At 40.8% G+C, this 27,663-nt stretch overlaps 2 protein-coding genes across 4 annotated transcripts in view; both read right to left on the minus strand.

The window, feature by feature from the left end:
* The window catches only part of LOC311056670 (beta-1,3-galactosyltransferase 1-like), a 38,976-nt gene extending 28,684 nt beyond the window's left edge, over positions 1 to 10,292 (minus strand). The window contains exons 1-2 of one of the 3 annotated variants that reach the window (XM_084073473.1): positions 10,109 to 10,292; positions 5,083 to 6,284 (exon numbers count right to left, since the gene is read on the minus strand). In XM_084073473.1, the coding sequence (XP_083929599.1) occupies positions 5,120 to 6,284; positions 10,109 to 10,155 (1,212 nt within the window). In that variant the 5' untranslated portion in view covers positions 10,156 to 10,292 and the 3' untranslated portion in view covers positions 5,083 to 5,119. Of the gene's footprint in view, positions 1 to 3,944; positions 6,285 to 10,108 lie in introns of those variants that run through there. The other 2 variants (XM_084073472.1, XM_084073474.1) reach the window with 2 other exon arrangements.
* A 166-nt stretch (positions 10,293 to 10,458) lies between these two features.
* The window catches only part of glis2a (GLIS family zinc finger 2a), a 33,711-nt gene continuing 16,506 nt past the window's right edge, over positions 10,459 to 27,663 (minus strand). The window contains exons 2-7 of the mRNA XM_084076495.1: positions 25,909 to 26,098; positions 24,572 to 24,759; positions 18,777 to 18,962; positions 17,366 to 17,499; positions 15,402 to 15,520; positions 10,459 to 13,331 (exon numbers count right to left, since the gene is read on the minus strand). Coding sequence (XP_083932621.1) covers positions 12,649 to 13,331; positions 15,402 to 15,520; positions 17,366 to 17,499; positions 18,777 to 18,962; positions 24,572 to 24,759; positions 25,909 to 26,074 — 1,476 coding nt within the window. The 5' untranslated portion in view covers positions 26,075 to 26,098 and the 3' untranslated portion in view covers positions 10,459 to 12,648. The remainder of the gene's footprint in view (positions 13,332 to 15,401; positions 15,521 to 17,365; positions 17,500 to 18,776; positions 18,963 to 24,571; positions 24,760 to 25,908; positions 26,099 to 27,663) is intronic.

Below are 27,663 nucleotides of genomic sequence, written 5' to 3' on the forward strand. Positions count from 1 at the left end.
CACTGTATTGATCAAGCTATTCAATCCACAGCCTTGGTCAGTGAGAAGGGAGAATCCAACAAAACAAAACAAAACAAAAGAGGGAATGAAGTACATCATACATTGAAAACAAGTACTCTCAATAAGCGTTTCATTTAACAATTGCATGTTTATTCATTGATACAGTCATGTTGTGTGTAATGCAATTGAGTTGAGGTCTGCATGAGGTGAGATTTGAACCGGCGACGCTCTGGTATCAAGGCAGATGATTAAGCCATTGGGCCAACAGACCCGAACTGATGAAAAGGGAGTTCACACACATGACACACTTTCACGCAAATTGCTCAGAAATAATGGATTTAAATGTTTTTCAAACTGCTCAAAATTGCAGACAATCTAAGGGCGGAGTTTACTGGTTAACAATTGCACATGCATTCATTGATACAGTCATGTTGTGTGCAATGCAATTATAATGAATTCTACATGACGTGGGATTCGAACCAGGAACCCTGTGGTTTCAAGGCAGATGATTAAGCCATTGGGCCAACAGACCTGTACTAGTGAAAAGGGAGTTCACACACATGACACACTTTCACGCAAATTGCTCAGAAATCCTTGGTTTAAATGTTTTTCAAACTGCTCAATATATTTCGGAATGGAAACTAGTGGAAAATAGTCGATCTACAAGCTCACAACGCGTTGCTATCTAAAAAGGTGTGAGATTGTAGATCGTCTATTTTCACAAGAAAGTATGTCATACATAAAAAACAACTACTCTCAAAAGCATTTCGTGTTATTGTCTAAACATTGCACATGTCTGAATTAACAGGGTCATGTTTTGTACAATGCAATTTAAATGTGAACTGTAATAAGTGGGATTCGAACCAGGGACCTTTGGCACATGAGACTCACACTCTACTGGTGGAGCTATCCAATACACAGCCTTAGACAGTGAAAAGGGAGAATCCAACAAAACAAAACAAAAGCGCGAATGAAGTACGTCATACATTGAAAATAACTACTTTCAAGTATTCATTTCTCGTCATCTTTAACAATTGCACATGTATTCATTGATATAGTCATGTTGTGTGCAATGCAATTATAATTAAGTCTACCTGAGGTGGGATTCGAACCGGCTACCCTATGGTTTCAAGGCAGATGATTAAGCGATCAAGCTATTGAACCAACACACCTGAACCTGTGAAAAAGGGCCTCAAACATGTATTTGACACAGTTTCATGCAAATTGCTCAGAAATCCTGGATTTAAATGTTTTTCAAACTGCTCAAAATTGCAGACAATCTAAGGGCAGAGCTTACTGGTCAAAGTGATACATGTGTTCCTCATGAGTCAAGGCACATGTGTAAGCAGGTTTAACGGCTGTCGGCCAAACGAGGCATGACTTTTGCCTGTTTAAAGTTTGCATTTTCAAAAAATTGCTATAGCGCCCCCCTTTGACCAATTGGAGTAAGATTGGTTTCAGTGATACTTGGAAGGACCCTCTACAATATTGCAAAGTGTCAAACAAATGTGAGTCTGCATGTATGTGTTAGGGGCAGATGAATAATTTAAAAAAAGCTGCAATTTTCATTGGCTTATAAAAGCTTAACGTTTTCACTTATGGAAAATCCGCTAAGTTACGTTTGTCGGCATTGGTCCAAAGTTCATGTGTATACAGTTTCGTACAGATTGCTCATAAATCCCAGGAGAAGTGATTTTTTTACTGCTTTTTACTGCTTTTCATAGAATTCGAAATGGTGGGAGATCTAAAGGTCAGAGGTCAAAAGTCAAACAGTGAAAGTTGTTAGGCATGAGGAGACGCATGTGTGTATCGAAGTTTCATGGCTGTAGGTCGAACAGGGCATGAGCTGTACCTGTTCAAAGTTGGCATGTTCAATTGAGTGCTACAGCGCCACCCTTTGGCCAATGGTTGTGAGTTTCGGGTTTTCGCCGTTTGGCATAGCCCTCTACCATATTGCCGAATTTCATAAGAAGTGACCAGGCGGTTAGGCCAGAACTGGCAAAAACGGCGGAAGAATAATAATGAAAGTGTAGAGATGTAATAGGGTTCGAAGCCTGATAGGCTCTCGAAACCTAATGAAGTACATCATACATTGAAAACAAGTACTCTCAATAAGCGTTTCATTTAACAATTGCATGTTTATTCATTGATACAGTCATGTTGTGTGTAATGCAATTGAGTTGAGGTCTGCATGAGGTGAGATTTGAACCGGCGACGCTCTGGTATCAAGGCAGATGATTAAGCCATTGGGCCAACAGACCCGAACTGATGAAAAGGGAGTTCACACACATGACACACTTTCACGCAAATTGCTCAGAAATACTGGATTTAAATGTTTTTCAAACTGCTCAAAATTGCAGACAATCTAAGGGCGGAGTTTACTGGTTAACAATTGCACATGCATTCATTGATACAGTCATGTTGTGTGCAATGCAATTATAATGAATTCTACATGACGTGGGATTCGAACCAGGAACCCTGTGGTTTCAAGGCAGATGATTAAGCCATTGGGCCAACAGACCTGTACTAGTGAAAAGGGAGTTCACACACATGACACACTTTCACGCAAATTGCTCAGAAATCCTTGGTTTAAATGTTTTTCAAACTGCTCAATATATTTCGGAATGGAAACTAGTGGAAAATAGTCGATCTACAAGCTCACAACGCGTTGCTATCTAAAAAGGTGTGAGATTGTAGATCGGCTATTTTCACAAGAAAGTATGTCATACATAAAAAAAAACTACTCTCAAAAGCATTTCGTGTTATTGTCTAAACATTGCACTTGTCTGAATTAACAGGATCATGTTTTGTACAATGCAATTTAAATGTGAACTGTAAGAAGTGGGATTCGAACCAGGGACCTTCGGCACATGAGACTCACACTCTACTGGTGGAGCTATCCAATACACAGCCTTAGACAGTGAAAAGGGAGAATCCAACCAAACAAAACAAAAGCGCGAATGAAGTACGTCATACATTGAAAAGAACTACTTTCAAGTATGCATTTCTCGTCATCTTTAACAATTGCACATGTATTCATTGGTATAGTCATGTTGTGTGCAATGCAATTATAATTAAGTCTACCTGAGGTGGGATTCGAACCGGCTACCCTATGGTTTCAAGGCAGATGATTAAGCGATCAAGCTATTGAACCAACACACCTGAACCTGTGAAAAAGGGCCTCAAACATGTATTTGACACAGTTTCATGCAAATTGCTCAGAAATCCTGGATTTAAATGTTTTTCAAACTGCTCAAAATTGCAGACAATCTAAGGGCAGAGCTTACTGGTCAAAGTGATACATGTGTTCCTCATGAGTCAAGGCACATGTGTAAGCAGGTTTAACGGCTGTCGGCCAAACGAGGCATGACTTTTGCCTGTTTAAAGTTTGCATTTTCAAAAAATTGCTATAGCGCCCCCCTTTGACCAATTGGAGTAAGATTGGTTTCAGTGATACTTGGAAGGACCCTCTACAATATTGCAAAGTGTCAAACAAATGTGAGTCTGCATGTATGTGTTAGGGGCAGATGAATAATTTAAAAAAAGCTGCAATTTTCATTGGCTTATAAAAGCTTAACGTTTTCACTTATGGAAAATCCGCTAAGTTACGTTTGTCGGCATTGGTCCAAAGTTCATGTGTATACAGTTTCGTACAGATTGCTCATAAATCCCAGGAGAAGTGATTTTTTTACTGCTTTTTACTGCTTTTCATAGAATTCGAAATGGTGGGAGATCTAAAGGTCAGAGGTCAAAAGTCAAACAGTGAAAGTTGTTAGGCATGAGGAGACGCATGTGTGCATCGAAGTTTCATGGCTGTGGGTCAAACAGGGCATGAGTTGTACCTGTTCAAAGTTGGCATATTTCAATTGAGTGCTACAGCGCCACCCTTTGGCCAATGTTTGTGAGTTTCGGGTTTTCGCCGTTTGGCATAGCCCTCTACCATATTGCCGAATTTCATAAAAAGTGACCAGGCGGTTAGGCCAGAACTGGCAAAACCGGCGGAAGAATAATAATAATGAAAGTGTAGAGATGTAATAGGGTTCGAAGCCTGATAGGCTCTCGAAACCTAATAATAGTGAAAGTGTAGAGATGTAATAGGGTTCGAAGCCTTACAGGCTCTCGAAACCTAATAATGAAAGCCAAGGAATGCAATAAGGCTTCGAGCCTATTGGCCTCGAAACCTTAATAATAAATAATCACACAGCGGTCAGGGGGGAGGTAAAAGGGGATGGGGCTGGTTAGAGGAAGTTCATTAGAGAAGCAATGATGAAAGGAATAAAAACAAACAGTCCTTTTATGGCAACAAATTCTTTGTAGTTTCAGTTGTTAACTACAAAAAAATGGCACACGCAAAATAAATAATCACTATAGGCTACAATACAAATGTGTTCCCTTGGCTTAAGGCTCAATACAGGTATGTTCCTTCCCTGAACAAGAATGGGTGGGTACAGACAAAGCTATGGGGAGGAAAGAGAAAGAGAGAGAAAGAGAGAGAGAGACTGACAGATACACAAAGAGGGGTAAAGTTTAGTCATTGTCATGAGGTGTGTGGCTGAAGAATGCATCTGCATGCATCCCCATCCACGGACTCTGCACACACACATACAAAAGTAGTACAAATATGAATGTAGTTGAACTAGTCAAACCTATGTTCTCTGAGGGTAGTACTGTACTTCTCCCTTTGCCCTACAACTCGTAAGTAAGAAATCAATGTCAACTAAAATGTCCCTGTTCCTTCCTCTCACACATCTGCCGACTATAAGCCGAAGTAAGAATATAGAAATATAAAATATATAATATAAAATAAATAGAAGACTTCAAATCTGCGCTTGGACTGACCGTGTTAGCATAATGTAGGAACTATATCCTTATTCTATAAAAGGATGAAAATGAATTCATGAGAATGAAATCTCTGCATGCATTTGAGTGAGTGAGTGAGTGAGTGAGCGCGCGTGCGAGCGTGTGTGTCTGTGTCCCTGGCCCATATATCATTATGAAATCATAGTGTGCTGACGTCATAGACTGGCCTCTTTGATAAATCATGTACAATCTGTCACAGTAATAGGGTCATACATCTCTCACCCATGAATGGATACATGGACTGTGGGGGAATGTTGTCTTAACAAGGTGGTCCAGGTTTCTTCAAGTCTGTCCAGTAGTTCAACAGCTGCTGTGGGGAGCCAAGAATGTAGGTAATGATTTGAGAGTATTCACAACGATTGTATGCTGTGTTATAAGCCTTAAACTGGGAGGGATTTGGAGGCGAGGTCGGTGCAAATCCCAGCTTTTTCATGCACATGCCAATATAGGCATCCTCTATATTAAAGGGCTTGATTTCCTTTGAGATCTCCACGTATTTCGCAGGGAGGTCATTGGAGAACACATAGCCCATGCCCAGCGTGTAGGTTGGGTAGGTGTCCTCTGGGTACATCTCTTTAGGGACGTACCACTTGGAGTTCCTTGAGCGGACGACCGGTCTGTTCCACATCAACATCCCTGTCAGGTAGTTCTGCTTGGGGATATCAGGCAATTGCAACATGCTCACTAGATTGTCAATGTTCAGGAACATGTCTGAATCTATCTTCATAGCATATTGTGCCTTGGAGCAGCGTGTGGCTAGCCAGTCCATGATCACCATAGTCTTGATGGTTAAATTGATGTAAGTGTCCATGAAGGCACTCTGGATCAGGTCATGGTACTGCAGGTTCTCCTGTCTGAGTTTCTCCTGCTGCTGCTCGGCATTTGCTCCCCCTGGTAGACCAAGCATGAAAAGAGTCTTAACTAGCTCACCATGAACCCGGGACTCATTACCCCATGTCCTCCGTATGGCATCCCGAGCTGCCACTTCAGCAGGTGCAACCGGAACCATCAGAACCAGGAAAGGGGCCTCGGTCTTACAGGCCGTTGTATCATCCATGATGTAATGGTAGTTAGGTGCATAGGCTAAGTGGTACTGAAATGGTGGCACAGTAGTCCTGTCAATGTCTGTGCTGGTCATTGGAGCCTCTGTCACTACATGAGTTTCAGCATGATAAGTGGTCATGGGAGCCTCTGTCACTACATGAGTTTCAGCATGATATGTACCATTAGGATTTTCCCAATTGATTCTATCGATCAACCTATGATACTGCACATGGAGGGGAAAGCTCTCCCACCAGTTAATAGAGTTGTTGTATCGAGCGTAATAGAGCAACAGCAGGGAAGACACCCCAAGTAGGAGCAGGACTTTGAATCCAGTACGAATTGAAGATTTCCTCTTGAGGTATGGGGACTCCACAACATGACTGTATGATAAAACAAGGGGGGAAATGGAATTAATGGCATTATAACAAACATGAGCCAATAGGGTTGGTTGGTACCATCTGAGGGGATGGCCTATATGAAAATAATATTACTTAATGGTTTGGGATAGTGGGCATAGTGAATGCGTTTGGCACAAGGGGAAAGTGGGAAAGTGAATGGGTTAGCGATTTTGCCAGCCTTGCATGTGCTTTGCATGTAAACGATTGCTGGTGAAAAGCTGCTGCAAATAGGTAATGGTAAAATAATAATTATTACTTACACACCTACATTATATTTGATTTATTTAATTTCATGATACATTTCCTTATGCAATGCTATCACATATTTTCTAGCACTAGGGGAGCGTGTATACCTTTCCAAAAATCACCATGAGAATCATCACCATGATTCCCCCCAGATGGTATTGGTGGTGGCCCAAATTTGGGGTTCCGGCTGGCTTACTGGGGCTCGAACCTGCTGTATAATCGATTCTAACTATTTACTCTGTCAAGATGACTCAAGAATGAATGAATGAATGCGATAGCAATTTTTCCAGCCATAGGGGTGCGTTGCATGTAAAAAACTGCTTGTGAAAAAAGCACAGGTCTGCTGCAAAGGTGATATTCATGTATGTAATGTTAAACCATTCAATCTGGGACAGTATCAGTGTCGTTTTAGATTTTAGTTATACAGTATATATGTTTTTCAGAGAACTGTTTGGATTTAGAAGGCATTTGTACAATGCATTACTTACTTACTTACATTAGGCTATATTTAGTTTATTGAATGTCGTAATACATTTCCTTAGAATCTGTAATCATGGTATTACATTACAGAGTAAACCTTTGTGTAACATCTTTAAAACAGTGTAATGTATAGTCGCTATGTTGTCACTGCCAGTAATAGAGAACATATAGTCTGAGCTATGCCCACCGTTTAAAAATGTAAAAAAGAGAGGGTCAATAATAAGAGAGAATCATCATTTAAAGTATAATGCTTCGGTTCTATGTACAGGTATAGGCTAAATTTGAAATGTGTATTTTGGCATGGGGTTATGAATGGATTGATAGCACACAGAAAGCTACCACATATTTTATTTAGTTTTTATATTTTTATAGTTTTAGCACTAGGGGTGTATACCTTACCAAAAATTACTGTGAGAATTATTCTCCCTAGATGACACATTTGGGGTCCTAGCTTACAGACTAGATGAACTGGGGGTGGAACCTGCATGATAATCGATTTGTCCCACTTACAGTAGGTCAAAAAATGTATGAATTAATGAATTAGCGATTCTGTAAGCCATAGAGGTGCTTTGCATGTAAGCAACTGCTGTGAAAAAAAAGCCCCTGCTGCAAAGGTGATATTCACGTATGTAATTGTAAGATTAAAGTTATCATATGCATTACTTACTCACACCACATTTTGTTTATTGAATTTCATAATACATTTCCTTAGACTCTGTGTATAGACCAATTATTTGTTTACAAACATTGAGACTAGACGCACAGGTGACTGCTTCATGTAATCAATTCCCAACAGATCCCCAAACCTGTTTTGGGGTGAGCTTGTTTCATTCAACCACCTCTGTGTGTAGGCTAGTGGGGTGCGCCCTGGCGACACATATATACTTCATCGCGCAACGGTATTGCGCACCGAGAACAGCTGACATACAAGCTCACAACCGAGTCACGGATGCGACCGCTGTGAGCTTGGAGATCTGCTATTCTCGGCCGTTCTCTGCGCGCGACACCTTCGCGGGACGGAGCATAAATTAGTCTTGACGGGCTGCAGCTGCGCGAGCCAAGCAGGTTCTGGTGCCATGATCATAGAGCGCTCCCTATGTTCTTATGACAGCCACTGGAGGTGGAGTTTTGAGGACAACTGCTTTGAATTGTTATTATTATTTACACACAACAGAAACCAAGGATTGTATATTTCAAGAGCGAGAGATCACAGTAAAAATCCTAAGCATTCTTCCTCCACACTGGGAGAAAAACAGCATCTGAAAGTTTGATGGGATGCATTTTTACACGTGAGACTGTGACCACTTTTACATTGCATCTTATGAGCGGTGGGGTTCTTTTGCTGCCGACCTGCGCGCGCATATTGTTTCGTATCAGTGTGACGTCGTCTGTTAAGGCGTCAATAGACCCCTTAACAGACGACGTCAGCCAGTATGCGCGCAACGAAACCCATTATATCAGGTCTCGTTAGGACGCGTCTCACTAGCCAACACACACAAGAGGGGGTTGGGGTGTGCTGAAACCAGTGCACCCCGAAACAGGTTGGGAATTGATTGCGTGAAACAATCACCTGTGCGTCCAGGCTCAATGTTAGTAAACAAATAATTGGTCTATATAAACATGGTATTTAATGGTATTAAATCTTTAGGTTATTTACAGTGGAAATCTTTGTGTAACTAGTTGCAACTGCAATACTTGCAACTTGACATCAAGATTTGTGTGTGTGGCGATTTCATTGTTGAATCTGTACTTCCATAAACTGTTTTTCTCATGTTTTTCTCATCAAGTAACACTGTCTTTTGAAAAGCCAGCCAACTAATATCTAGGCTACTAACTGGTTTGTCAGGTATATGGAGAGTGAATGAACAGTGAAGAGAAGCTGTAGCTGTAGGCTACTAGGCTATTCATATAGCCTAAAGCTCTCTTTTCACTGCTCTTGTGCCTCAGCTTCAATTTATCTGGTTTGGCATTATTTTAAAGCTGCACTATGTAACTTTCCTCTTCTACCCCGGATTTGCACCCGTTTTCCTGCACAAGTGCTGACATTTTTACCAATGTCTAATAAAGCCTGCCTGCTTGCTCAGGGGATAAATTGAATCTTGACCATCAGGTCCAAATTTGTGTCCTTTGACACAATCTAAATGTCTCAATAGAAGAGCAGGGAGACAATACCCTGCATTACAGATTGGACAAAATTACATTTTATGAATTAAAAAGTTATTACATAGTGCCGCTTTAAGGTATCTAATTACAACTTCTGTATTACCCATTTTCCCCAAACGGGCAGTTTCCCAACTGATTAAATTCCCATTATCTGGGCATTCATCCAACTGATTAGCCTATCCAGTTGCCTCGTAGTAGGCTATTATTCAGCTTGTAGCCTAGTTTTTCTATTATCTGACTTCAGCTACATGATAGAAGTGCATTGGTTGGCCTGTTTTGTTTAGTTTTTTTGAGAGATACACAAATTAAATAAAGGAAACAAAATCCTACACTTTATTGGCAAATTAGGCCTGTTATTTTTTGACAGGTTTCTCGGTTTATAGGCTATTTCACTTCACTGGAAATGTTCATTAGCCTAAATTAAGTTACTTCAATTGCAAGTTAAACTTAAGAAATTAAATTCATCTGCTATAGGGCTATATGGCCTTATAGCAAATTTAGTCACAATTTATTTATATTCTTTTAGATTTGTTTTATTTATTTTTGGGCTTTTATGCCTTTATTGGCAGAACAGTAGGCTGACAGGATATGGGGAGAGAGAGGTGGGGAATGGCATGCAACAAAGGCCGTCGGGATCGGGACTCGAACCCACGACACGCTGTCAAGCTACAATGAGCCAAGATGCCCTGACCGCTACGCCAGCAGTCCCGGCCAATCGCAATTTCAATATTTTTCTGTTCCCCTTTATTCTAGAATTTAATTATGTTAGTGTCCCAGTACTTTTTGCAACAGCAAGATCACATATGACAAGATAGGCTATTCTAACTTCTGGTTAATCTAATCTACGACTAGCAGTTTGTTTTCAACATCATTACATTATACAGATATATGCCTGTGAAGCAAGTCAAAATCCTCACCTTTTCTGTTCCGTCCCACCACCAGAACCATTCCCTTCTTCCTCCATTACTATTCTTCCTGCCCCCAGCAGACGCTAGGCCTGTATGAGGGCATCAATCGTTAGTCAAAGTGTTGTATGTGTTCCCTTGGCTTAAGGCTCAATACAGGTATGTTCCTTCCCTGGACAAGAATGGATGGGTACAAACAAAGCTATGGAAAGGAAGGAGAGAGAGAGAGAGAGAGAGAGAGAGAGAGAGATAGATACACACTAAGAGGGTAAAGTTTAGTCATTGTCATGAGGGGTGTGGCTGAAGAATGCACCTGCCCCTAATAGGTACACACAGAGAGACCATACAAAGCTGAATTTGCATTTCTTTTCGCTTTTATTGACAGAGTTATTGTCAACGTCATCAACTTTAATGACATCCATGAAAACAGAAGTAGTCGCCTTGATGTACAAATAACATCTCTTGTCAACTGTTAAAATGTAACTGTCTAAAACATAATAAATTGTACATTTATAAACTTACATTTGTGTACCTTTATTCATATGCTGAGTGTGCATTCTTCACACGTGTATGTAATGATGCAAGGCACTTGGACACATTTGAAATACTGATTATGATAGAATACCTCAATGTGCAAAAAGAATATAAGACAAAACCGATACTGGCCAAATCTGGCCATTGTCATGTAGACAGACTTCGTAAGTTCTTCTTTAGTTGAGCAGTATAGTGATGAAACACTATTGGAATGAGACAGTCTGTCTGTTTGTTTGTCTCTAGGTCTGTATGTGTATGTATGACACTCTGTCTGTCCGCAGCTATACAAACCTCTAGGTTACCTTGTGTTACTTGATTTGGCAAAAATAAATCACTTAACAGTTATCTTCAGCAAATGTATACACATGAACATCTATACACATTTTTGTCTATGTTCTTCCACCTTGTATGTAGCTCTTGGCTGGATTTGTTTTTTTTTATATGAACCAAGTCAAACTCATTTCCAAGATGGCATTGTGCAGGTTCTCATTGAACCTTTGTCACTGGAAATACTGATAGGCACTCATAAAACCCTGTTTTAAACCACATCACCCCACTATACAGGATGTGACTTGACCTCTGGTTTAGGAAACAGGTATGCGTAGAAAATATGTATAAAATGTCCTTTACCGCTCTGTTCTCAACATATGGTCACCAGGGGTACAAAAGGACCCTTACGGATCTGTAACTCTGAGAGTGAACAAATGAGGATTTTTACAGTGTCGATTGGGGTCCCAGAGATGAAAAATAAAACGGTAATAAATGGGGCTCCTTGGCCTAATAGCCACATTAAACTGTGAGTGCTTGAGATGAAAAAGGATCTATGCTTTATCGTGAGAAAAACAACAATCATAACAAAGGCTGATCACCACCAACTGACAAATCAGTAACTAATCTGTGCCCGAGCATATGACCAACTGTATGTCTCAGAAGAGCAGTTCTTCCTCGAAGGCTTATCATTATTATGTTTTCTGTGGAAACCACGTGAGTGGTGTCAGGTTTACTCCTGCCTGACAACTGGTGTGTGTGTTAGCTGATACTGAACTAAATAGTCTGCCTGCAGGTCAAACGACATAAGCCATCATACTAAATCCACTATGAGCGCTTGGTAAAACAATACGGTTTTAATAAGCAGTATAAATCAAATCTTACTGTACGGATATTGCTAATTGCTCTGTATATTACAGCTTTTCTATAATATAGATGTATGACTAAGTGACTGGGCCTGTGTGCAGTCAGTAGTACTTGTCAATAGCAAAGCGTGGTACTAAAGCATAATGGAGATAGAAAGTACCATAAAGCATGATACTTTAGGCTTCTTCACTTATGGACAATCACAAGTCTTGTCTTGGATAAATGAAAAATGGCATTGAACGATCTGCCCCTTATTCCACCTTCACTGTCAAGCAGTCAGAAAGCGATTGTGGTTTAGACTTTGCGCCCAAATAGGACCCTCAGTGGTTAGTGGGGACTGCTTAGTAAACACTGAGATTACTAAACATCATAAAACCAGCTGTTTCTGTTCAGTCAAAAAAGCCTGAAGAATCCAAGTGAAAACCATAATCCCTTATTGTTTAACAGTGTCAGTGATAAAGGATAGATGTAGTCGAAGCATAAGATAAAGGGTACAAGATTTTAAAGCATTGAGGATAAAGGTTAAAGGATGTATAAACCTTGAGACAATTGGGACATGGATTGCACAAATAAGACGTTTTTAGTGTTCGTTGTATACTGTACATGGCCAACCCATTACTGGGCTGGAATGATTGAAGTGCTCTCTTTATGGCTTTAAGGACCCATACATCTGTGCCAATAACACTTAGGTCAGTTCACCCCTTCTTCATCTCCGTACCTGGACACACACACACACACACACACACACACACACACACACACACACACACACACACACACACACACACACACACACACACACACACACACACACACACACACACACACACACACACACACCTACTCCCTGGATCAAAGCATCGTGAAACCTGTCAGAACTAGCTCTAGCTAACGACAGCTGGTTTAAGGAGCAACGCCCCGGGGGGCACCACCACCCAAGACAGGGGTCCACCCCGTCTTTCCCCTACACCTGAAGAAAGGTTCAGCGCCTCCCCCTCGTTCTCCACCTCTCCTTCCTCCCCCTCCTGCTCACCCTCCACCTTGCCCCTTGCCAGTCGCCCCAAGCCCAGAGCTCCCAGGCCAAGCATGGAGGCGGCGGAGAGTCCAAACGGCAGCAGTGGGGAGTCACACAGGCCCAGCACTCCGCCCCCACCTCCTCCACCGCCCAGTGAGAACAGCGAGGGCCCGGGGTGGCCCAAGGCTCTGGCATGGCAGAGGGCAGAGATGGGCAGTGACGTCCCCAAGCCCCCCAAGAGCGTAGCGGCAGCCCCGGGGATGATGATGTGAGCGCCACTCATGTAGGATAGTTCAGCGGCTCCCTGAAGCCCCTGCAGACCCAAGCCTGCCGCCAGCCTGCCCGGGGAGCCGTGCTCCTGGGCCACAAAGTGTCCATGAGCCTTGATGTGCTTGCGTAGGGAGCTGGGGTCCGTATAGCGCTTCAGGCAGCCGGCCATCTTGCAGTAGTACGGCTTGTCTACGTAGTGAGTGCGCGTGTGCTTGAAGCGGTCACTGGAGTTGGAGTAGCGTTTGCTGCATCCCTCGTAGGGACAGATGTAGGGCTTCTCTCCTATAGAGGAAGAGAGGAGAAAACAGTTGACAGTCTGTACAAAAAACTGATGTTGGCCTACAAAGCAACCAAAGGTATGGCACCCCCATATCTTCAAAGCCTGATCCAAGCCAAGCTGTCAGAACCTTCCCTGAAACATCCGGGACAGCGCTCCACACGTCCCAGACTCTATTCTCCCTTCTGGCTCCCAAACTGAGGAACGAACTCCCCATTGTAATTAAAACATTACTATTTCTATGAATTTGATTTGAAAGTGTTTATATATATATATATATATATATATATATATATATATATATATATATATATATATATATATATATATATATATATATATATATATATATATATATATATATATATGTATATATGTACAGTATATATATATGTATATATATATACACACACACACACTGTATTGGGAAGTGAGTGTGCAGAAAGTCTGATCTCATGCTTATCTGATTAAATACTTCCTCGTGCAGTTTCCTCATTTCATGACGTTCGTGGCATGACATAGCAAATCCTGTTGCAGGCGGCTTGGCATAGATCCATCGCGTAACAACTACTCACTACCATTTGATGTCTCTTATCAACAAACATCAGAACTGTTTGTTGAACTGCTTAATTGCACACAAAAGCTTTTCAACTGCATTGTATCAATTGTATCTACAGCCATGACGCAAACATCCAGGATGTCCTGAATCCTTATGGGCACACTCCGCCCTGGCAGAAGTGTGAACATAGGGTGTGAATATGCACGTTGGAATTGCTGGGAATAGCCCTCTGCTTTGACATCCTCCCCTATGGCCATTCATATTCACTGTCAGTGTTGATATGTTTTATCCCTGCTTTTGGTCAGACTGAAATACATGCATTTTCTTTTGGGAAATGTAGACTGTCTGATATGTTTGATATTTATGTTTGATAATATCACAATTTAACAATTTCATTAAGAATGTAAGCTCAGATGGAAACAGATGATCTGCTGTGCCGGCCCCTAATGGGAATTAGCCAAAAGAAGCAGTTATAGACACATTAACCCTGGTGTTCATATTTTGAACATTTTTCAATATTTATGGCATGGATCTGCAAGAGGCTAGCTGTCTATGACACTGTCTGTGTATCCATGTGTGTGTCTGTTAGCCTGGCATTGCCAGTAGGCCACAGTAGGTACCTCCAATTAATTTCAGTTTGATACTTTCTGAAATATTTAGCTTATTTATAACTTTAACTCATTTTATAATGGAAGCCATAGAACTGAAAACCTTGCCCAAATTTGGAGTCCTACATCATAAGGATCACATCACATCTGAATATAGGAAGTCTGAGATCCTCATTGGGTTAGCTAAACCTTCAGTCTGCATCCAAAATTCAAGAGCTAGATTCAAGAGCGTTTCATTTGTCACTCACTCATACAGGTACAAGCAGCGAAATGTTGGTCCGCAAGACTGTGCCAACAACAATACAATATAGCTACAAGATAATAATAGTAATTATACAAAACATATATTTTATGTAGAGTGAGAACAGAAAAGACAAGCCCTGAACGACTCAACCAGCGTCTTCACCCATTGAGACCTGAAGCCGATTCTACATGTCTCCTAAATCCCAACAGTTTTCTGAAAAACGTATGTTTCTATATCAGTGGTGCTCAATCTTTTTCATGTCAAGGACCCCCAAAATTAGATGTATTTGGCCGCAGGCCCCCATCAAAATATTTTGTTCCAGGGACCCCCCAGAAGCAAAGATTTGAGTTAAAAATGTTCGCTTTAAAAATATACATATTCAGAAGATTTGCACACATTTTCACGATTTTTCAAAAATAGCAGATCTACAAGCTCGTAGCGCGGCACTCGGTGCCGCGCTATGAGCTTGTATATCTGCTATTTTTGAATAGCCCAAAGTGTAAAATAATGCTTTTTAGCTCAAATCTAAAAATGACACAGTTCCAGGTCTTAATGGGTTAAGCATTTAACTAATTAGGCTGACAAATGATCAACTGACTCATCAGGCTGAACATGTATGGTTGTTTACACTGGTGTGTGATGGTGGGTGGTGTGACGAGCGCACCTGTGTGTGAGCGCGTATGTATCTTGAGGTTCTCCAGCCGTGAGAAGCTCTTGTTACACGTGGGACAATGGTGTGGCTTCTCATTGGTGTGTGTGCGGATGTGGATCAGCATTTTATATCTGCAAAACATGACAGAACACATAAACAGACACACATTAATAATATACTATGACATTTCTTCAAGCTGTACCAAATATCTATAACATTATAGCATAATCCTAGAGCGTAATATCATTACACATATGATCAGGGTTCAATTTGTAAAAACCAGAGGATGGGGGGCACTTACTTAACCACTTAAGCCCTATACTACTTCGAACGACAAATAGTGACAATAGATCTACAAGTTGACAATGCGTCGCAATGGTTATTTTCGTTACTTTAAAATAAATAAAAAAGAGAAAAACTTCTGATAATTCTTTTAAATGTCCAAAATACTGTCATCAGGGTGTAACATTTTTTATGAAATTGTTTGACCAGAAGCAGGGAAAAAAACATATCCCCACAGGCAATAAAAATGAAAGACCAGAGGGGGGATATCAAAAGCACAGGCAGTGGCCCCCACCCCCACAGCAAATCAAACCCTACAAATTATTCCTACAAACTAGGACAGTAGCACAATCAGTTGAGAATTGTTCACTAAATATGAACAACAAATCGTTAGTACTGTATAGCAAAAGAAAAATGGTGGTGATGTCATATATTATACAGCGTGGACGTGCTCCACGGTCATCATCATGGTCAATTTTATAATAACTAAATGTGTTATTAGCATGATTCTACATATCCTAGACCAGGACATGACGCCAATCTGGTATCACTATGGTCAGGTCTATAATGCATTATAAGCGCATAATGTGCTAATAATGCATTATAGACCGGACATTATACACTTTAACTAAGAATTTTAACCATAAAATATTTTTCCCCTTTTAACCCTTCCATTGTGTTCAAGTTTAAATGGTAAAAAGTACCCTTTACATTTCTTTATTGGAACAAGGCTTCATGATATCCTCAGAAACATTTTAATGCAACAAAATTAATTACCACCATTTTAGTTAATTCTGATGGTCTCTATAAAAAAAGGGTCAGGGTATATAACCCGGCAGAGAGAAGTGTGGCTCAATTCCCCCCAAATTGTCAATATTCAATGTTTACATGTTTAAGAGTGAGTGAAACTTGTCCTCAATTTGCATTTGCTATTAGGAGTAAAAAACATTTGGGTTTATGAAAAATAAATGACCTTTTACCTTCTTTGGTATATGGGTCAATTTTGACCCTAAAACACCACAGATGTCACTATTTTTTTATAATATTAACACATTTTTAAGTTAAAAAACAAAAACATGTATTTTATTTTTGGAAGTGTATTCTAATATTAGTCTATTATAGCTAGATAACATCATTATCCATTGTCTTCATTATAAGAAATGTAATGAGTGAATTTTTACATTTTCATAATTGAAAACGAACTATATTGAAAGACCCAAAATAATATTTAAAAAAGTGTTTACATGGATATAAATGCATAACAAGTCAGCTATGAGGTGAGGGAAAACAATAAATGAAAACAAAAAACACCAAACACCAAAAGTGTCAGCAGGTTTCTAACACAATGCAAGGATTAAAGAAAATAGCCATGCTTCAACATGAGCTCTCAGATGGGTTAAAATGAATTCCTCTATCGTGCCTCTAGCTTGTTGAATTTATTGGCTCACTAATACATCATAATCTGTATTAGCCAATAGAAATAGCACAATTATGAGTGAAATGCTGTTGTATTCCAGTTCCAGAATTCTTATCCGACCACTGTTACTCAAACACATCTTGGCCAAAAGGTCTTCCTTGGAACAGGAAAAACACAGAACTTATAACACATCAAAGGAAATTTAGCAGGTGATCAAGAGGGCTCAAAGGAGGTGAACACATCTTAGTAGTAGTAGTATAGTTTAAGGCCCGCCTACCTGGCGTTGAAGCCCCTCCCATTGCGAGCACAACCTTCCCACTGGCAGCAGTACCCAGAATCCTTTTCAGGCTTGACATGGAAGTCATTGATGTGATCAACCAGGTCCTGCAGTGAATCAAACTGCAGATGGCACTAGAGGACAGACAGAGAGGGATAGACACAGAGGAACAGGCTGAGCATAGATAAATAGGTAGGTCTAGAGCATTGGTTTTCAAGCTGTGGGTCGGGAGCCCCAGGGGGGTCCCCACATGATTTTGGGGGGGTCCCAAGATGACAGTGAAGTGACAATTTAGGACTTTTAAGACCGTTTTAATGACCCAGAAAGAAAGAAAAGAAAAAGACCATAATTGCATCAAAAGTAATCAACAAACTGTACTATAAAAACTGGTCAAACATTGGCCAAATTGTCGAATAATATGAGAAATAAGGCAATAAATGTGAAAATAGCTTGTAGATCTGCTATTTTCACAATATTTATCTGTGTAACCGAAAATATAATGCCTCAACTCCTCAAGTGCTTATCAGGGTGGCGGGTCCCCAGTTCAACTATGATTATTTTGGGGGGGTCACAACTTGAAAAGGTTGAGAACCACTGATCTGGAGTAGACTATATGGTGATTTACACTTGGTGAAGCACACTAAAAGTAGCTCATCTGCAAGCTCACAACATGTTGCAGGACGACACGTTGTGAGCTTGTACATCGGCAATTTTTGGTGTGCGACACCACTGCACAACCAAGTATAAAATCAGGTTTAAGACTAACATCAAGTAAACTGATTCTCCTAATTCTAAGCAATAATCATTTCAGTACAGTTTGAGCAATATTGCACTATCGTTGAAAAACAATGTAATTTTTTTTAAGGAATTATATAAAGTATGTATGTATTGCCTATGTTTTAACCGTTTGTGAACTTTACATTTCAACTTGCTGTTTTCTGCTTGGATTCCATGTTGCATGTTGTCATACTAAAGATCTCAACAGTTTTACTCTGTGTTTGATCTCAACTCTACTGTCAAACTGTCGATCCTAATTAACATAGAACTAATAGGGCAGATGCAAAAATAACTGATCTTCGTGTTGGCGAGCAACAAATTAAAGTTCTGTCTTTAAAATTAAAGTTCGGTGAGACTGTGCCCTTATGTATGAAATAAATTCACAAAGACGAAAACTAACACATTTAATTTAGTTTGGGGCTATTTGACGTTGCACTTTTGGACACACAGGAAATGTGACCTCTGCATTTAACCCTTAGTAACAAAGGGCTAAAGCTTCTTTAAAATGGGTTTTAATTACTTTTGTAACACAGTTTCAACACAAGTTCAAATGTATTTGAATAGTGTTTATTCAAATGTAGTTTTATGTTATTTTAATAACCACTACAAAGTATAGAGTCTTATATGCCTTTACCTTCATCCAGTGGCAGGCCAGCTGCTCATCAGATGGGGGCTCTGGTGAAGCTCTCTTCTCACTTTTCTGACCAATGAACATGGAAGGGGGGAAGTTGTATCCACCTGCTGGGCTACCAATAGGCATGTAGAACTGATAGCCCTGCGGTGAGGATCTGCCTTCTAGGTAACGAGCATGGGATGAATCCTAATCCAGAGGAGAGAAAGATCATGAGATCAAATCAAAGTTACGTAAGTCATCTGAAGTTATACATACAAGTGTTAAATATTGAGTGTTATTGTGTGTTAAGCAGCTCAATATTCCCAAACACTGTAGTAGGAAAACTGTAGAAAAAGCACTCCACAAAAACATTAAGGAAAACTACTTAGACAGAGACTAAGAAAAAAACGTTATTTCTTTTTTTCTCATGCTCATAAAGTGCTCTAAGGGCGCGCTCCCACCGCACTTTTATTTTACCTCTGGGGCAGAATCTGCCAATGCTTTGTCAATGTAAATGCGTGGATTCATGCAAGGGCGGATCTTTCCGCCTGTCGCGCAGACCGTGCGTTTATCCGCTCTACACGACTTGCTGGAGGCAGGAGCTGATTTTCCCCCTCTGCCCAATCGGGTGAGTAGAAGGCGGAGCGTCCCAAGACTCAGGAAGCACCATGGTGCTCAAGGCAGAAGGCGGTGCGGGCTACGGGGAGGGTCCTGAAAGTGAGTGACAGCCGCGTCACTCCCGTTTTTTAGAATCCGCTGGCTGCAAAAAAACTGGCCGCGCACAACCTGCGTTTAACGCTAGCCGACCATGTTTTGGTGGGAGCGCGCCCTAAGGGCACGCTCCCACCGGCTTGCGGATTTTTTCCAAGAATCCACGCATTTGCATTGACAAAGCATTGGCAGATTCCACCCCAGAGGTAAAATAAAAGTGCGGTGGGAGCACGCCCTAAGCGCACGGCCACACCGCACTTTAATTCTACCTATGAGGCTGGATTCTGCCAATGCTTTTCAATAGGAATGGCATGGTTTGATGATCTTGTGCATCTTTCTGTGTGTCGCGCACACCTTGCGTTTATGCGTTCTATACGCCATGTCTATTTGAAGCAGATAAATGCTTGACACAGATGCTGCTTTTCCCCCTCTGTCCAATCGGGTGAGTCAAAAGTGGACCGTCCCAAGTCTCAGGAAGCGACATGGTGCTTGCAATTGAGCAACTGCGGGCTATGGGGAGGGTCCTAAAAGTGAGTGACAGATCCGTCACTGGTTATCGGGACAGAAGGCGCTGCAAGCGACTCCATTTTTTAGAATGTGCTGGCCGCAAAACAAAGTCGGCCTCGCACAGCCTGAGTTTACCAGCCGGTAGCCATAGTTTGGTGTGACCGTGCCAGCCGTTTTGCAGCAGCAAACCTTTTGGTCATAGGACCTTCGTCAGTGCTATAACTATAACTGATATAGCACTGAGGAAGGTCCTATGACTGAAACGTTTGCTACTGTACAAAAATAATTAATATTTATAGATATTTTCTCTGTCTAAGGACACAGTTTTCCTTAAAAAAAAACTGTGTGCGAGTCTTTTTCTACCAGAGATACAGGATGAACAAGTGAAATTGGAAGTGATGAAACCAAAATAAATGTTGGAACTTGAACTGTTACTGAACAAACACTCAATTACTGTTATTACTACTTAGTACTATTGGAATATAGTAGAGCTTTAACCTTTTCTTTTGGGGGGGGGGAAAAGAAATGACCAAAAGGTGACAGAGTGGCCACATTTAAAAGACACTGGTCAGAGTGCCTTTACTGGCTGAGCAGAGCGCTTTTAAAGTTGAGAATAGTTAAACTTTTTCAGAAATGCACTTATGATGTGGACTGCTTTTTATCAGCTGTCCAATCACGATTGTACATAGGTCATCCGAGCTGATGGTCTCTCTATGCACCACTATCGGCCACCGAGGCAGTCCCACACCGGACCACCCTCCTCTTCTGCCTAACAAAAACAGTTAACCTTTTATTTAAGACATATACATCGTATTAGCTATTCATCGTGGAGTTGTATTTTCTAGAAGGCAGACCTGTTAATATCACTGATTCAACATTAATAAGATGTCTGGAGTGTCCAGAATGTAGTCTAACCTGTAGTCTAACCTGCGACTGCCCCCGTCCCCTTCTTTTTTACTTTGTCTTGTTCAGTAGAAAAAGTGCTCTAGACAGCTGTTCGATTTCACTAGATGTGCCAGAGATCCAAATATCTTACTCAATGCCACACTGATGATCAGATCTGCCTAGTAGCTCATCGAGGCAACATAACACATAAAGCAGTGATTCTCAACATTTTCAATTTCAAGGACCCTCAGTTCGATATGCATTAGGCCATTTGACCACCCATTTGACCCCAAACTACACTATAAAATCATCAGTGTTAATTTAACACACACTGAAAGACAGACAGACAGACACACACACACACACACACACACACACACACACACACACACACACACACACACACACACACACACACACACACACACACACACACACACACACACACACACACACACACAAACAAACACAGACCCTCTTCTAGCCGGACAATCTACTTCAAATCTCCTTACAACAGGGGTTTCTTCATTACCATTACGCCTGATGTATACAGTACTTAGTCGCACGCTGGTGCAGTGATCCGAAAATAGTAATTGTATAAGCTCACAACGCATACCGCTGCAACGAGTTGTGAGCTTGTAGACAAAACTATAAACCATGATTTAGTAGACAAAGTGGAAATTAAATACTCAACCCTAGCAGAGTAAGCGTCATTCTCGACTCAGTGAGTGCTATAGGAAGACTCAATGTTACTGGGTTACCTTCGTGAAACAACTGATCTTCCCAAGTAGATAGGAATTGTGTTTCTGTGACTGTCTCTGTCTCTGCATCACCTGGTCACTGTCTGTCCGTCTTGTATGGTCTCTAGTGTGTCTCCCTCTCTCTCAGTATGTGTCTCAGTGTTTCTATGCTTCAACCTCAACAAAGAAGCCCTCTGTTTAATTTTTGCCTTCAAGCATGGTCACAATTTGATTTAGTCATAATCACTAGACAGTTGTGTGTGCAGACACCGCACTGGCTAATTAGATTCACTCCCAATTCCCCAATTCAGCTCTTCAGACTTGATAAAGACGAGTGCAGTCTATTCAGTGACAATGAGTCCCTAGTTTACTCTGAAAGGACTGTGGTCATGCCTATATTCACAAGATTTCCTGACAATGTGGCTACACATGCAGGTACATGCACATGCACACAAATACATGCAGAGCCATTATTCACACATACACAGATTTCTTGACCCATTCAATCCTGGAACGCATCAGTGTAATTTTTTTATTTGATCTATAACCAATATTAACCATTATTTTATACTTTTCAAAAATAGCAGATATTTCTTGTTTTCAAAAAAATCTCATTTGTGCAAATCTTTGAACACGTATATTTTTTGGAAACAACATTTTTAACTCAAATCTTTTCTACCCATCAAAACATATTTTGATGGGTAAAACCATCATACCCAAAACGATATGTATTTGGCCGTTGACCCCCATCTCAAAATATGTTGTTCCAGGGACCCCCAGAAGTCAAGATTAGAGTTAAAAATGTAAAAAAAAATATATGTATTCAAAGATTTGCAAAAATGTTCAAGATTTTTCAAAAATAGCAGATCTACAAGCTCATAGCGCAGCACTCAGTGCCGCGCTATGAGCTTGTATATCTGCTGTTGTTGAATAGCTAAAGTATAAAATAATGGTTATATAGCTAAAAATCTAAAATGACACAGATGCGTTCCCAGATTGAATGGGTTAACAGCTCACAGACATACAACTAGCCTGTATCAATGGATACCGCCGCCATTATATCATGAACAATGCCAAGGACACTGGCACAGATCACTTTACAGCTTTTAAATAGATGTTATAATAACCTAGGAAGAACCTTCAAGCACCTTAAGTGCTAGAACCCTTGGCCAATTGGACACACTGTTCCTTTTCAGCATTAATAATGCTGCTTTTTTTTTTTTATTCTTCCTTTTTTCCCTAGTTCTTGGGTTATGTATGTAGTATATAGTATATAGTACATAGTATATAGTATATAGTATATTACACATTCATGTTTATTCCTAGACCTGAAATCAGTAGCTTGTACACACGCGCACACACACACACACACACACACACACACACACACACACACACACACACACACACACACACACACTCACACTCACACTCACACTCACACTCACACACACAATATATCACGACCACAAAATGGGAAACATTCTTTGAATTTACAAGCGCTGTGAGTGACTAGAAGTACTGTTTCATGGGGGTTGTTGTCAAATGTGATATGCTCGGAACACACATACATGCCCAGTGCACATGAATGGTCATGTGACATGCGTATACACACGCAGTATAGAAAGAGAGTACTCCTGATACGGTTCTAAATCTAACATGTGGACGGAAACGGTTTTCATTTCATTTTAAAACTCTGTTTTTCAATGAAAACATCTTAGTGCAGATGCAGCCTTAGTTATACTTACTTGCCTTAGCCCATAACCGGGAACGCTTCTACAAATGTCTTCTAAATCCTAACAGGTTTTTGAAAAACGTATGTTGCTAAATGGTGCTCAAACTTTTTCATGTCAAGGACTCTCAAAATGATGTATTTGGCCGCTGACCCCCCATCTCAAAATATTTTGTTCCATGGACCCCCCAGAAGCAAAGATTTTAGTTACACATGTTTGCTTTAAAAAACATATGTTCAAAGATTTGCAAAAAAAAATCACGTTTTTCAAAGAATAGCAGATCTATGAGCTTGTATATCTGCTATTTTTGAATAGTAATAATAAAATAATGGGTTTTTTTTATAGCTAAAATCGAAAATGACACAGATGCGTTCCCGGATTGAATGGGTTAAAGGGGAATTTCAACAGTATTTCATGTGAACCCTGTCATTCTATTGTCAGGACTCGGAGGTCATGTGAAAATCTGACATGGCATTGCTTAATGCTCTCTTCTGAACTCTACTAGCCCACAGTAAAACTCATCTAAGTCTTATGTAGGAGTTTCCAGTGCGAGCTCTCGTCACACGGAACACATTGGTTACGTTTTATGTCCGATTTTCACATGTCCAAGCAAATAAATGATGACTTTATGAATAGAGTGCATTTGATGTCTAGGAAGCTCTGTTTAAAGAAAAAATATTGCTGACCCCATTTGCACTCCGTGTTCCTTGAAGTGTGTTGGCACTTTATTTTCAAATATGCTCTGAGAATGCTCTCCAGTGGCCAGACCCTGTGAGATGGTTTCTTCTAACCTCTATGCAATGTTTGAAATCACAGCGCCTCACTCGCTTAATCACATTTTAACCCATTGAAACCGGGAAAGCATCTGTGTCATTTTGAGATTTCTTTGGGCTAAAAATAGCAGATATAAAAGCTTGTAGATCTGCTATCTAATTTCTTTTTTTTTAAGTGAACAATTCTCTAAAATATTTTCTTCCAGGGACCCCCAGAAGCAAAGATTTGAGTTACTTTAAAAATATATATATTCAAAGATTTGCACAAATTGTTACGATAAAAAAAAAAAAAGCAGATCTACAAGCTCATAGTGCGAGTGCCGCGCTATGAGCTTGTAGATCTGCTATTTTTGAATAGCCAAAGAAATCTTAAAATGACACAGATGCGTTCCCGGTCTTAATGGATTAATTCATCAGTCCAACCTGGGACTTAAGTGTTTATGCGAAAAAGAAAGAAATGGACTCACCCGAGACAGCAGCTGGGGGAGCGGGCTGCCACTGCCGTGGATGGACTCCAGGGGGGAGGAGGGGGAGGGAGAGGAGGGGGAGGACGGGGTGGGGGAGGAGGTGTGGTGTGAGGAGGGGGACATGCTGAGGTCCATAGCTGGGGGAGTGAAGCAGGACCCGGGTCGTTCGACAGAGGGGGATTGGGAATCTGGATAGAAAGTACATTGAAACCACATCAACCCTGTTGTGTCTATACATTGGTTATGTCATTATTAGGCTGAACCTTTCAAAATCATTCAAAAAATACCAAAACTCAGAATCCAAACTTTTAAAAACTAGCGAAAATAGATTTGTTTTGTGAGCTTGTAAATGTTTCTGTCGCACGATAAACGAAATATGGATTACATGGATGAAGCTCATGCTCACAATGTTTCACATGCGTATTGAACTTGTACAATTAGATCAGCTATTTGGGCAACAATGTCGCGTGCCGATTCTACAATGAAGAATAAATCGGGCTTAAAACGGTTTCATCTCATCACAAATTTTTAGCCTGTAGACTAGGTATACATAGACACAGAACATCCATGACATTGAGCTCATGAAGTGGAATCATACACATTGACACAGTTTGTTCATGTCACAGATGTCAAGTCAAGGTTGTCTTTGACCCCCAGCATCCGTATTGTGGGGAAGAAATTCACAGAAAATAGAGCAAAAAGTCCCTAGTACAGAGCACTGAACCAAGTAGGATGTAAGTGGTTAAGGTAAATGAGGACGCAGTGTTGAGTAGCCAGACGATTCCATCTAAATTCAATGCAGCAGCTTTTTTTTTTTTAAATACCTGCATTGCCAAACCAAAAGCAATTTTGTCAGCTAAGTTTTTCTCTCTTGTTCTAGCCTCTACATTGAATTTAGATTTATCGGCAGGCAGAGATCTCCAGTCGTCTGGCTGTGTGAGACTAAGGAGGAAGCATCATACCAGAATCATGCTCCACTCATTATGCTTGGCACTGATAGAACTTGGAGGAGAGAGTGTTACCCTTTGAGGCAAGAAGAGAGGCAGCATTCAGTGATTTTATTACCTTGTGTTTTGGGGCAGTGTGATATGAGAGAAGCAGCTTATTAAAGTAAGGTACCATTCCTGCGATAGTCAGAGTGAGAACATGTCCTTTAAAGGAAGAAAGGGTAAAATAGGTGTGTCTGCATGCGTGCGTGCGTGCGTGCGTGTGCGTGTGCGCGTGCGTGTGCGTTTGCGTGTACGTGTACAGCACATGCATGCATGAGTGTGTGTATGTATATACAGTAACTACTGTCTCCAGGCCATTGCTTTAGCTAGACTACAGCATTCATTTACCTGGGGAAGATGGTGGTGAAGGGAAAGTTGTTCGCAGTATGCGTGGCCGCATAGCGCTGAGGGGGGCGCAGATGGAGGATGACCAACTCCTCTTCCCTAATCTCATCCTCCCATTGGTCCTCCCTGATGGTAGCTTCAAATCCAGAGGCTCGTCCAGTGACAGCATGACTGCGCGGTTAATCCGGACCTCCTGGGGAGAGTCAAGTGGTTAATATCAATATCGAAATCTCTGATTAAAGTCAATACAGAAGTGAATTCTGAAAAAGAATTGTGAAAATAGCAGATGTACATGCTCACACCATGTCACTATGCACACTAAAGCCTTGTTGCATTTATGAATACATCCAGTGGGGGCATCACAATAAAATTAGGCATAATGTGTTAATTCCACGACAGGAGATATGTAATGTTGTTACCTGACATTAGTTTTGGTGAAAAGAACCTGCATAAATCTGTATCGGTTGATATCGGAATCAGAAATTAAGAGTGGGACAATATCGGAAAATCAGATAACGGCAAAAAAGCCAATATCGGACATCCCTAAATACAGGTGTTCCTTGAGATTTATGGAGAAATTGCTGACTTTCAAAGCATAACATAGTGCCAGCACTCATTAAAGCAAAGTAAAAATCATGTATATATCAGAAAAGCAAAATAACACACAAGGCTCTAAAATGATAACCATATAAACGCCAACATGGCATACACTCGTGCAGTTGATCAGGACTTTGAATATTCTCGGCGAGGAGGTAAAAACTTCTAAAGTAAGATTTTATATGGAAATTGGGCAGGTGCAAACTTCAAAACAACATGGACAATATGTATTTATACACGGCCATCGCTTCCGAATTGGATTTTAAACGGTGGAATTCAGCGGAACGGCACTTCCTGAGAAATCTGCTGGTGGAAGAATAGCTTCGCTCCAGGACCCAAATGTGTCAAACAGTCTCAAACTCCAGGACTAGACTGACCCCATACACTGGATTGAACAAATGTATATTTACCCCCCCCCGCCCCCCCCCCCCCCCCCACCCACACACACACACTTATCTCTCTCCCCCTCTCTCTCTCTCTCTCTCTCTCTAAGGCAGTTTTTCCCAAACTTTTTAGCTCGAGACCCAAAAGAAAAATTCATGATTTTATCGTAGTGCACGATTCATCAAAATATCACGCTTAGCCACTGGACTATTATGCATGAAGTCCTTTTTGTGTGTTTTTTCTGAAATATATTATATACCTGTATGTATTTTTAAATCATCAACCATAAAAATGGGCCCGTGACCCAAGAATGGATCCCGACCCAGCGTTTGGGAACTACTGCTCCAAGGGGTCCACTGTCACAAGTCTCTTATGCACGCTAAACACTAGAGGAAGTCCCTCCCCTGTCTCACAGCGGGGCGAGAGATGTCTGATCTGTCAATCAAAACATTGGAGTCTTACGGTATAATCAGTGTACTGTAAAGCCTGTTGAATCAATGAACCAACCAACCTACCATAGGGCCACATAGTCTATATACCTCCATTCTAGACTTGCACCAGGAAACCAAAAAATGTCACACCAATCTGCCATTGACATCAGTGCATAGCAGATACTAGGTTACTGTTGAGTAATGTCAAACTGCTGTGTGCAGGGCGGGAAATTCACAGCCACCAGCCAAAAGCTGGTAAAAAAAAAAAAGAATTCCATTTGGCTAGCAAAGTTGTCTGCTCTACTTTGGCAGATAGCCAACTATTATTTGTTCTAGAGATTTGTGG

Source organism: Gymnoscopelus microlampas (assembly GCF_963454915.1).
Source record: "Gymnoscopelus microlampas genome assembly, chromosome: 2".
Lineage (NCBI taxonomy): Eukaryota > Metazoa > Chordata > Actinopteri > Myctophiformes > Myctophidae > Gymnoscopelus > Gymnoscopelus microlampas.